This window comes from Mustela putorius, unplaced genomic scaffold, assembly GCF_011764305.1.
Source record: "Mustela putorius furo isolate JIRA1106 unplaced genomic scaffold, ASM1176430v1.1 tig00003834_pilon_pilon_pilon, whole genome shotgun sequence".
Taxonomy (NCBI): domain Eukaryota; kingdom Metazoa; phylum Chordata; class Mammalia; order Carnivora; family Mustelidae; genus Mustela; species Mustela putorius.
The window spans coordinates 38,542,383-38,554,957 of record NW_025421987.1 but is presented as its reverse complement, the minus strand read 5'-3'; the positions used below and the strand labels follow the sequence as shown (position 1 = coordinate 38,554,957).

The 12,575-nt window shown below is 39.5% G+C and overlaps 1 protein-coding gene across 10 annotated transcripts in view; it reads left to right on the top strand.

The window, feature by feature from the left end:
* The window catches only part of CFAP44 (cilia and flagella associated protein 44), a 152,495-nt gene that overhangs the window by 48,411 nt on the left and 91,509 nt on the right, over positions 1 to 12,575 (top strand). For all 10 annotated transcript variants that reach the window (XR_001180962.2, XR_006609093.1, XR_006609094.1 and 7 more), the window contains one exon: positions 4,892 to 5,128. Coding sequence is in view for 7 of the 10 variants with exons in the window: in XM_004761445.3 (XP_004761502.1) it covers positions 4,892 to 5,128 (237 nt within the window). In the remaining 3 variants the exon portion in view is untranslated. The remainder of the gene's footprint in view (positions 1 to 4,891; positions 5,129 to 12,575) is intronic.

Here is a 12,575-nt window from a genome sequence, read left to right as displayed (position 1 = left end):
TTCCAAGCCCTACATATGAATAAAGTCATATATATTTATCTTTCTCTAACTGACTTTACTTAGTATAATATTCTCTACCTCCATCCACATCATTGCAAATGGCAAGATTTCATTCTTTTTAATGGCTGAGTAATATTCCATTGCATAAAAGTGCTGATGAAATATGAAGAAGAATAAGACATTTACCCTGACTTTATGAGCTTATAAGCTGGTAGAAAGCAGCTGACTATATTAGAAGGCAGTAGTGAATGGATATTAAAATCACAGTGCAAAGAAAATAATTTTAGGAGTGTGGAGTGAAACAAATTTGAGTTTGCTGGTGGGGGCGTAAGGGGGGATCAAAGATGACTAGATAGAGGGAACATTTAGTATTTAAAAAAATGAGAAGAGGGGTGCCTGGGTGGCTCAGTGGGTTAAGCCTCTGCCTTCGGCTCAGGTCATGATCCTGGTATCCTGGGATCGAGTCCCGCGTTGGGCTCTCTGCTCAGCCGGAGGCCTGCTTCTCCCACACACCCCGCCTTCTTCTCTGCCTACTTGTAATCTCTGTGTCTGTCAAATAAATAAATAAATCTTTAAAAAATGAGAGAAGAATTTTTAGAGGATGAAAAAGGAGAGGAAGGCAATAAGAGCTGGAATAACATCCTGAGGGAAAGCAGAGTTGTAAGAATTTCTGGTGTTTTAGAAAAATGAAGACTGGAATGTTGAGACCCAGGGATGCAGTATGTTAGAGGGAAGTGGCAGAAATCTATGACCAACACTTGGGCTCCTTAAATACCAGCCAAGATATTTCAATTTAATTCAAGACCATTGAGATCCATTATGAGTTTTTTTCCTCTTTTCTTCCCTCCCACCCCCATTTGTTCTTTGAAGAAATTCAATAACACACAATGTTATATCAGTTTCAGGTACGCAACATAGTGGTACAACAAAACTGTACATTATGCTGTGTTCACCACAAGTGAAGCTACTACCTGTCACCATACAACACTATTACAGTACCATTGACTATATTCCCTATGCTGTACTTTTTATATTTTATGTATATGTCATCATATTTTACATCTTTTAATTATAATTTTCTTCTAATTATGGCTTTCTTTTTCCTACTTAAAGAAATCCCTTTCACATTTTTTGTAAGGCCAGTTTAGTGATGATAAACTCCTTTAATTTTTCTTTGGTTGGGAAATTCTTTCTCCTTTTATTCTGAATGATAAACTTGCCAGGTATAGTATTCTTGGTTGTAGGTTTTTTCCTTTCAATACTTTGAATATATAATGCCACTCCCTCTGGCCTTCAAAGCTTCTGCTGAAAAACTGACTGATAGCCTTATAGGGTTTCCCTTGTATGTAGCTTCTTGCTACTTTCTTACTACTTCTACAAATCTCTTTATCTTTAACCTTTGACATTTTAATAATTGTGTTTCATGGGTTCATCTTGTTTTTAACTACCATGCTTCCTAAACCTGGATGTCTGTTTCTTTTCCCAGATTAGTGAAGTTTTGAAGCTAGTATGTCTTCAAATGAATTTTCTGCACCTTTCTTTTCTCCTTCTGGTACCCCTATAATGTGAATATTTGTTTGATGTTGTCCAGAGATCTCCTAACTTATCCTGATTTTTTTTTTCTGTTGTTCATTTTGGGTGCTTTCCATTACCCTATGTTCCAGATCACTGATCCATTCTTCTGCATCGATAATCTGTTGATTCCCTCTAGTGGTTTTTCCCCCCACTTCACTTCAGTTATTGTATTCTTCATTGCTGATTTTTAAAAATATTTTTTTCTTTGTTGAAGGCCTACTGTGTTCTTTTACTCTTTTCTCAAGCAAGCTGAACATCTTTATGATCATTGGTTAAACTCTTTTTGAAGCATATGGCATATCTCCTTTTTATTTAGTTCTTTTTTTGGAGATTTTGTCCTGTTCTTTCTTTTGGAATGTATTCCTCTGCCTCCCATTTTTCTTGACTTTCATGTTTGTTCCTATGAATTAGGTAAGACAGCTACTTCTCCTAAATTTGGAGAAATGATCTTGTATATGGTCTCCCATATATATAGTTGACAATTTCCTCTGGCTGGCTGGAGCTTCAGATGGTGTAGGTTGAGGGTTTCAGGGCATTCCATGCTGTGTCTGACCTGGTGAGATGACTGGAGCTGAAGTGGGTGTAAGTGGGGAAGTCCCAGGGCTTTTCATGCAGTGGACATCCTGGCAGGACAGCTAAAATGGAACTGGGTGCTGATTTGGAGGATCTGGGGGTCCCTGGGTATGCTGCACAGGGGCTGCCCTTGTGGAGTAATAGGATCCAGGGCTGGGGGATGCCTGTGCTACCTACAGGGGACTTTCTGGTGGGACAGCTGGTGCCAAAGCAGGCATCAGCCAGGAGGTCCCAGAGCACTCTATACTGGGGTTGTTCTAGCAAGCTGTCTGAAGCAAATGTGGTGTGGATCTGGAGTTTTCAGGGATCCTTCGCACCTGTGTCACTGTGATGCAACAGGTGGAGCTGTGGGGAGTGCTATCCATGGTGTCCTGGTGTATACCTCCCTGGATCCTCCTTGGTGAGATTGCTAGAGCTAGTGGGGGCTAGGTGCCTTGGGCTCACTGATGTGGTAGGCTGGTTAGGGTGCCCAGATCTTGCTCCCCTCATTCACACTGTCATGGTGGAGGGGTAGCATAAACTGTGGTTCTTGCCAGCCCTTCTGTCCTGCAGAGATTTTCAGCATCTCCCTGCAGTTTGGCAGGGTTCTAAGGCTGGTTGTTTTATATACTAGTTGCTCTTTTATTTATTTATAAATAATAAATAGTTGCTCTATTTTACTTATTTTTTTTTAAGATTTTATTTATTTATTAGACAGAGATCACAAGTAGGCAGAGAGGCAGGCAGAGAGAGAGAGAGTGGAGGAAGCAGCCTCCCCTTTCCTTGCAGAGAGTCCGATGCGGGGCTTGATCCCAGGACCCTGAGATCATGACCTGAGCTGAAGGCAGAGGCTTTAACCCACTGAGCCACCCAGGTGCCCCTTTTACTTATTTTTTATTTAAATTCAATGAACATATAATGTATTATTTGTTTCAGAGGTACAGGTCTGTGATTCATCAGTCTTATATTATCCCCAGTACTCATTATAACACATAGCCTCCCCAGTGCTCATCACCTAGTTACCCCATATCCCCATCCTCATTACCCCTAGCAACCTTCAGTTTGTTTCCTATGATTAAGGGTCTCTTATGGTTTGCCTCCCTCTCCGGTTTCATCTTATTTAATTTTTTCCTCTCTTCCCCTATGATCCTCTGTTTTGTTTCTTAAATTCCACATATCAGTGAGATCATATGACCATTGTCTTTCTCTGACTGACTTATTTTGCTTAGCATGATACCCTCTAGTTCCATCCATGTTGTTGCAAATGGCAAGACTTCATTTTTTGATGGCTGAGTAATATTCCATTATAAAGATACATACCACATCTTTATCTATTCACCTGTCAAGAAAGATATCTGGGCTCCTTCCACAGTTTGGCCATTGTAGACATTGCTGCTATAAACTTTGGGGTGCAGATGCCCCTTTGGACCACTACATTTGTATCTTTAGGGTAAATACCTAGTAGTTCTGTGTTGTAGGATAGCTCTATTTTAACTTTCTGAGGACCCTCCATACTGTTTTCCAGAGTGGCTGCTCCAGCTTACTTTCCCACCAGCAGTGTAGGAGGGATCCACTTTTTCTGTATCATCAACATCTGTCATTTCCTGACTTGTTAATTTTAGCCATTCTGACTGGTGTGAGGTGTATTTCATTGTGGGTTTCATTTGTATTTCCCTGATGCCAAGTGATGTTGAGCATTTTTTCATGCTTCTGTTGGCCATTTGGATGTCTTCGTTGGAGAAATGTCTGTTCATGTCTTCTGCCCATTTCTTGATTGGATTTGCTCTTTGGGTGTTGAGTTTGATAAGTTCTTTATAGATTTTGGATATATTCTGGTTTCTCTTCAGATCATACAAATCTTTCACCTTTTACTAGTTTCTCTTTTCCTTGCCTTTTATTTTTTTTTATTTTATTTATTTGACAGAGAGCACAAGTAGGCGGAGAGACAGGCAGAGAGAGAGGCAGAAGCAGGCTCCCTGCGGAGTAGAGAGCCTGATGTGGGACTTGATCCCAGGATCCTGGGATCATGACCTGAGCCAGAGGCAGAGGCTTTAAACCACTGAGCTACCCAGGCGTCCCTAAACCTTGTCTTTTTTTCCCCCCTGTGTCCCAAGGCAGACAAATCTGTTCCTGCTCTCTCAGTACTATCCATTCCCACTGCAGTTCAGAGCATTTGGGGATAGAGGTTTCTATCATTACTGTGTCTCCATTCTTTTGTCGGGAAGAGGCTGTTCAGTCATCCCTCCCACCGTGTGATTTTGAGGAGGGGATTGATGTGATGAGATCATATAACTTGGATAATTATGAGGGATAAAAAAGAAATAAAGAGGGAAAAGATGGGAGGTAGGGATGCCAGTGTTAGGTGGCTTTTGAAAGGTCTGAAAGGTGCAAGGGGTCTAAGAGTATTACTAAAAATAGGAACAACTTTTCTCAGGGCTTATTTTGATCTACCTAATTCATGGGTTGATGGTGATAGACTGGAAGAAACTGCATTTAGCTCTTCTGTTAGGAAAAAAAAAAAAAGAAAATAATTTCTGTAAACTTAAGATTGAAGGGGTTAATACAGAAATGATTTAAAAATGTTAATGATGAAATATATCCCCAAATTGATAATTTTTTTTTTGATAATTATTTTAAAATGACATTATTTTACATCAGAGCCGTGAGTTTTTCTAGAACCCTAATCTGTTTTTCATTTTGTCATCCCCTTACTATAAATGAATGATTTACAGTTGTTTTTCTATCTTAATGTCTCTTGCAAAAGCGATTAATAGAAATAGAAAAGAGAAAGGCATTAAGGGATTTGAAGAAGAAGGAGAAGGAAGAAAGGAGGAAGCAGCTAGCAGCAGAGATGGGAGAAGATGGAGAAAAGGAACTCCAAGTAGAGGAGGAGGAGGAGGAAGAGGAAGAGGAGCCATTACCTGAAATCTTTATTCCATCAACTCCCTGTCACATCCTCTGTGGATTTTACTCTGAGCCAGGGAAGTTCTGGGTTTCTTTGGTGAGTAACAATGTAATACATAAATTTTATCTCAGCTCTAATCAAATATAGTTCATGATCATGATTTTCCAGCACACTGTTACTTTCTAACTTATGGTAAGGCCATTTATTAACTACCATTAAAGGTGTGAATTCTGGTGAATAAATGTGAGTTACAGTTTTTATAACATCTTGATATCTCTTTTATGTCTGCTTATTATGCTATCATCTATAACAATCATACGTGTTCCAGGAGGTCAAAGGGGAGAATAATTAAAGATAGAAGGGCAAAGCGCTAAGGATTCTTCCAGTTGATTCTACGGCCTTTTAAATTGTGCAACTAAGTGACATTTTGAAAATAATGGGCACACTATCCTGTAAACTTTTGCTTGCATTTTGTTATTTGCAGCTGTGCTGTGTGGCCACATGGAAGTCTGGGAAGATGGCTGTTTTTAGGTGGTCACATTGCCACTCTGAACAAAATTGGGATTGGGCTAGTAAAGAAAAAGAGAAAAATGGATATCAGGGAGATAGACACCATGAATTGTCACAATATCATGACAACTATATCCTCTAATTATACATTTTCTACTCCTATCATAAGATATTGATCAATTGCAAAGCAAGATTTACTTCATTATAAATTTGTCACAAATTTCATCTCCATTCACCAAAAAAAGTAATAATTGACAAAAAAGTATACAGGCATACCCTATTTTATTGCACTTCACAGATACTTTGATTGTCACCAATTGGTTTGTGGCAATCCTCTGTTGAGGAAGTTTATTGGTATCATTTTCCCCAAAACATTGGCTCACATCATGTTTCTGTGTCACATTTTATAATTCTTGCAGTATTTCAAACTTTCTCATTATTATTCTTTGTTGTTATGATCTGTGGTCATTGATCTTTGTTGCTATTGTAGTTGTTGGGGGGAGTCCTGAGCCACATCCATATTAGACCACAAATTTAATGATAAATATGGTGTGTGTTTTGACTGCTCCACTAACCAGCCATTCCCCTGCCTCTCTCACTCTTCTTGGGCTTTCCTATTCTCTGAGATATAATAATATTGAAATCAGGCCAGTTAACAACCTTACAATGGCTTCTAATTGTTCAAGTGAAAGCAAGAATCACACGCTTCTCACTTTAAATCAAAAGCTAGAATGATTAAGCTCAGTGAGGAAGGCAGGTCAAAAGCCAAGATAGGCCAAAAACTAGACCTCTTGTGCTAAACAGTTGGCCAACTTGTGAATGCAAACAAAAAGTTCTTGAAGGAAATTAAAAGTACTAGTCCAGTGAACACATGAATACTAAGAAAGAAAAACAGACTTATTGCCAATGTGGAGAAATTCTCAGTGGTCTGGATAGAAGATCAAACCAGCCATAACATTCCCTTAAGCCAAAGCCTAATCTAGAGCCGGGCCCTAAATCTCTAATTCTCTGAAGGCTGAGAGAGGTGAGGAAGCTATAGAAGAAAAGTTGGAATTTAGCAGAGTTTGGTTCATGATGTTTCAGAAAAGAAGGAAAGAAGCCTTCTCCATAACACAGAAGTGTAAGGCAAAGTAGCAAGTGCTAATGTAGAAGCTGTAGCAAGTTCTCCAGAAGATCTGGCTAAGGTAATTCATAAAGATATCTACACTGAACAAGGGACTTAAAAAAATTTTTTTTTAATTTATATACTTGAGAGATAGAGAGTGAGAAAATGAGCAGGGAGAGTAGCAGAGGGAGAGGGAGAAGCAGACTTCCCACTGAGCAGGGAGCCTGACATGAGGCTCAATCCCAGGACCCTGAGATCACAAGCTGAACCTAAGGTAGACACTTAATCGACTCAGCCACCCAGGGGCCCTGAGAAAGGATTTTCAGTGTAGATGAACCAGTCTCATTGTGGAAGAAAATGCCATCTAGGACTTTCAGAGAGAAGTCAATGCCTGGCTTCAAAGAATAGGTTGTTTTTCTTGTCAGAGGCTAATGCAGCTGGTGACTTAAGTTGAAGCCAGTGCTCATTTACCATTCTGAAAATCCTGGACCTTGGGAATTACATTAAGTCTGTGTTGCCAGTGCTCTATAAATGGAACAACAAAGCTAGATGACAGCGCATCTGTTTACAACATGGTTACTGGATATTTTAAGCTCACTGTTGAGACCTACTCCTCAGAAAAAAAGATTCTTTCAAAATATTACTGCTCATTGACAATGCATCTGGTCACCCAAGAACTCTGATGGAGACATACAGTGAGATTAATGTTGTTTTTATGCCTGATAGTGCAACATCCATTTTGCAGCCTGTGCATCAGGGAGTAATTTAAACTTTCAAGTCTTATTATCTAAGAAATACACTTTGTAAGGCTATGGGTGCGATAGATTGCAATTCCTCTAACGGATCTGGGCAAAGTCAATGGAAAAACTTCTGGAAAGGATTCACCATTCTAGATTCATGGGAAGAGGTCAAAATATCAACATTAACAGGATTTCTTGGAAGAAGTTGATTCCAACTCTCACAGATGACTCTGAGGGGTTCGGGACTTGAGTGGAGGGAGAAATTGCAGTTATGGTATAAATAGCAAGAGAACTAGATTTACAGGAACGCCTGGGTGGCTCAGTGGTTAAGCCGCTGCCTTCGGCTCAGGTCATGATCTCAGGGTCCTGGAATCGAGCCCCGCATCAGGCTCTCTGCTCAGCAGGGAGCCTGCTTCCTCCTCTCTCTCTGCCTGCCTCTCTGCCTGCTTGTGATCTCTCTCTGTCAAATAAATAAATAAAATATTTTAAAAAAAAGAGAGAGAACTAGAATTACAAATGGACCCTGAAGATGGGACTGGATTGGCTGCAATCCCATGATAAAAATGGTAACAGATGAGGAGTTGCTTCTTATGGATGGGTAAAAAAAAATGGTTTCTTGAGATGTCATCTACTCCTTGTGAAGATGCCATGAAGATGGTTGAAATGGCAACCAAAGGATTTAGAATATCACATAAACCTATTTGATAAGCTGCAGCAAGGTTTGAGAGGATTGACTCCAATTTTGAAAGAAGTTCTACCCTGAGTAAAATGTTAACTAACAACATTGCATGCAACGAAGAAATTCATGAAAGGAAAAGTCAATTGATGCAGCAAACTTCATTATTGCCTTATTTTAAGAAATATGGCTGTGGCCACCCAGCCTTCAGCAACCACCACCCTGATCAGTCAGCAGCCATCAATGTTGAGGTGAGACCCTCCATCAGCAAGAAGATTAAGACCTGCCCAATGCTCAGATTACGGTTAGAAGTTTGGGGCAATAAAGTATTTTTAAATTAAGGTATGTACATTTTTTCTTAGACATAATGCTATTACATACTTAATAGACTATGGTATATTGTAAACATAACTTTCATATGCACTGGGAAACAAAAAATCATTTGACTCACTTTATTGCAATAGTAGCTTTCTTGAGGTGGTCTGGAATTGAACCTCTCTTATCTCTGAGGTATATCTGTAAGTGAGAGATTACCATTTATGCACAACCTATCCCAGTCTTTGGCCAGGCCAGAACACTGAGTAGCCAAGGATTGTTACTACAAGGAGTAATGAGCATTAACTTCTCCCTGTGTTCAGTTTTTCCTAGACATATATCTTTGTTAGCAACTTCTAGGGAGGCAAGCAGCAAAAAGGATAGAAAGTAGTGATGCTTTGTTCATCTTTATGAAACAATGGTTGATGACTACTATTGTGTGGGGTTCAAGGGCATAGGGATAAATAAGGCATGTTTCCTGCCCTCAGGAAATTCCTTCATCTCAGGAGGAGAGAGGCACAGAAACAACTGTAATACAATGTAATAGCATTCTAGTATCCTTGAAACACATGCAAAAATTATTATATAACAAACACATTCACTGCTTATTCTTAGGATTGCCCAATAAATATTATATGAGACATTCTTGCCCTAGGTGTGTTTGTTACCTGAAACTCATATTTCACTGGGTATCTGGTATTTTTATTTGTGGAATACGGAAACCTATTTATTCTGTACAGAGCACCCTTCTAAGTGATTTACTAACCACCCTATAAAATAAATCCTCTTATAATTTGCATGTTGCATAAGAAGAAACCAAGGCAGGGAGAGGTTATGTCACTTATCCAAGGTCATATAACTAACAAGAGGTGGAACCAGGGTCTGGACTCAGGCAGTTTGGGCCTAGAGTCCATGCTTTTAACCATTAAGCTCCACCAGCATGCAAGATTAAGGTACAGTTGACAGAGGTAGCGCCGCTGATTCTGCTTGATGCAAATATTTGCCAGCTCCATTCCTGCAACCATATAGACTGTGTAGAAGACCAGTCTCCCTGTGAGGTTGTGACTGCAGTTCTCAAGTCCATGCTCATGCTGCAGGCCCATTCTCCCACCGAGCCCTGTTGGCTCTGCCACTTGGCTGAATTACTGGTATAATTCTTCCTCCCCTCAGACATGCTACACCCTCCCTTGCCTTCTAAGATAACCTTCTCTCACGTTTCACTGAGAAAATCAAATTTTCCTTGACTATTTTTTTTAAAGATTTTATTTATTTTGACAGACAGAAATCACAGGTAGGCAGAGAGGCAGGGAGAGAGAGAGAGAGAGGAAAGGAAGCAGGCTCCCTGCTGAGCAGAGAGCTCGTTGCGGGGCTCAATCCCAGGACCCGGGGATCATGACCTGAGCTGAAGGCAGAGGCTTTAACCCACTGAGCCACCCAGGTGCCCCTTCCTTGACTTGTCTTAAATAGATCTGACACGCTATGAGGATCCATACAAGTTTTGTCTGCCCTGCCTGTTTTGCCTGTTGTTCCAGTTGATGATGGTCTGCTGCAACTGTCCAAGGACGCTCTTCCTCAAGCCTTTTGATCCCACCCCTCTCCCTTCCTCCAATAGTTTATTCCTGGAGTAAGCCACCCAGTCTCCTGTGTTATCCACTTCCTTCTGTTCACTAAATTCTTATCTTATAAACATGCTCTAGTACTTAAAATTTTTCCTTAACCTCTCTTTCCTTCCCTTCCAGTCCTCCTTTTAGAGGTGATCCTGAAGATAATATGCACCTTTAAATTCATATAATTTGATATAAATTTATTTTTCTAATTTCAGAGAAAAAAGATCTGAGAGCACTTTAATGCCATGTATCCTCTCCCTCCCCATTGTCCTATATTTTCTCTCTCTCTCTCTTTATATATATTTGTATCCCCAAAAGGTATTTTACTATTATATTGTTGATATTACTTTGGTTTATCCGTTTTCTTGCTGTTAATTCCTTTCTATATATTTGTAATTGCATCTTCTGCTTTAAATATATAATACATATTATATATTTAATGTAGGTCTGCTAGTGACAAATTCTCTGTTTTGGGGGTTTTGGAGGGTTCTTAAAGTGTCCTCATTTTGCCTTTTTTTTAAAATTTATTTTTTATTTTCAGCATAACAGTATTCATTATTTTTTCACCACACCCAGTGCTCCATGCAATCTGTGCCCTTTATAATACCCACCACCTGGTACCCCAACCTCCCACCCCCCGCCGCTTCAAACCCCTCAGACTGTTTTTCAGAGTCCATAGTCTCTCGTTCACCTCCCCTTCCAATTTCCCCCAACTCCCTTCTCTCTATCTCCCCATGTCCTCCATGCTATTTGTTATGCTCCACAAATAAGTGAAACCATATGATAATTGACTCTCTCTGCTTGACTTATTTCACTCAGCATAATCTCTTCCAGTCCCATCCATGTTGATACAAAAGTTGAGTATTTGTCCTTTCTGATGGAGGCATAATACTCCATAGTGTATATGGACCACATCTTCCTTATCCATTCGTCTGTTGAAGGGCATCTTGGTTCTTTCCACAGTTTGGTGACCGTGGCCATTGCTGCTATAAACCTTGGGATACAGATGACCCTTCTTTTCACTACATCTGTATCTTTGGGGTAAATACCCAGGAGTGCAATGGCAGGGTCATAGAGAAGTTCTATTTTTAATTTTTTGAGGAATCTCCACACTGTTCTCCAAAGAGGCTGTACCAACTTGCATTCCCACCAACAGTGGAAGAGGGTTCCCCTTTCTCCACATCCCCTCCAACACATGTTGTTTCCTGTCTTGCTAATTTTGGCCATTTTAAGTGGTGTAAAGTGGTATCTCAGTGTAGTTTTAATTTGAATCTCCCTGATGGCTAGTGATAATGAACATTTTTTCATGTGTCTGTTAGCCATTTGTATGTCTTCATTGGAGAAGTGTCTGTTCATATCTTCTGCCCATTTTTTTTATATGATTGTCTGTTTTGTGTGTGTTGAGTTTGAGGAGTTCTTTATAGATCCAGGATATCAACCTTTTGTCTGTACTGTCATTTGCAAATATCTTCTCCCATTCTGTGGGTTGCCTCTTTGTTTTCTTGACTGTTTCCTTTGCTGTGCAGAAGCTTTTGATTTTGATGAAGTCCCAAAAGTTCATTTTCACTTTTGTTTCCTTTGCCTTTGGAGACATATTTTGAAAGAAGTTGGAGACATATTTTGAAAGAAGTTGCTGATATCGAAGAGATTACTGCCTATGTTCTCCTCTGAGATTCTGATGGATTCCTGTCTCACATTGAGGTCTTTTATCCATTTTGCCTTTTTAAAAAATTTATATTTTTGTTGGAAATTTTGTTTTCAAACTTTGATATCTTTTAATCCTCTTTTGTCTTCCATTCTACCAGCTGCATTATTTATTTATTAGATTTTTTTTCAGTGTACTAGAATTCATTGTTTATGTACCACACCCAGTGTTCCATGCAATACATGTCCTCCATAATACCCACCACCAGGCTCACGCAAACTCCCACCCCCCACCACTTCAAAACCCTCAGATTGTTTTTCAGAGTCCATAGTCTCTCATGGTTCATTTCCCCCTCCAATTTCCCTCAACTCCCTTCTCCTCTCCATCTTCCCTATGTCCTCCATGTTATTTCTTATGCTCCACAAATAAGTGAAACCATATGATAATTGACTCTCTCTGCTTATTTCACTCAGCATAATCTCTTTTTATTGTTTCTTTGACACCTAGTATGTCTTTTTCTCTTCGCTTTTAAAATTTTGTGTTAAAGCATGTCGTTTCTTCATATTTATCTTGCTGGTGGTCATAGCATTTCTTGAATCCCTACATAGTTTTATTCAGTTTTAGAAAACTCACAGCCGTTATCTACCGTAATATTGGTCTGGCCTATCTTTTTACTTGTTTCTGCTGGGATTTCAGTTTTCTGTATATTAACCCTTATTACTATGTCCTGTACGTACTTTACACACACACTGGCCTTTTTTGGTGGATTATTTTCCATTTTTTTTTCTTTCTCCTGCCTTGGCCTGACTACTTTATCTGATCTCTGTTCCAGTTTTCTAAGTCTGCTGTGTCTAGTTGCTTTCAAGCCCATCTACTGATTGTAATTTGTCATTTTATTGGTTCTAGAATTTTATTTTTTCCATTTAGTTTTTTTTTTTTTTATAG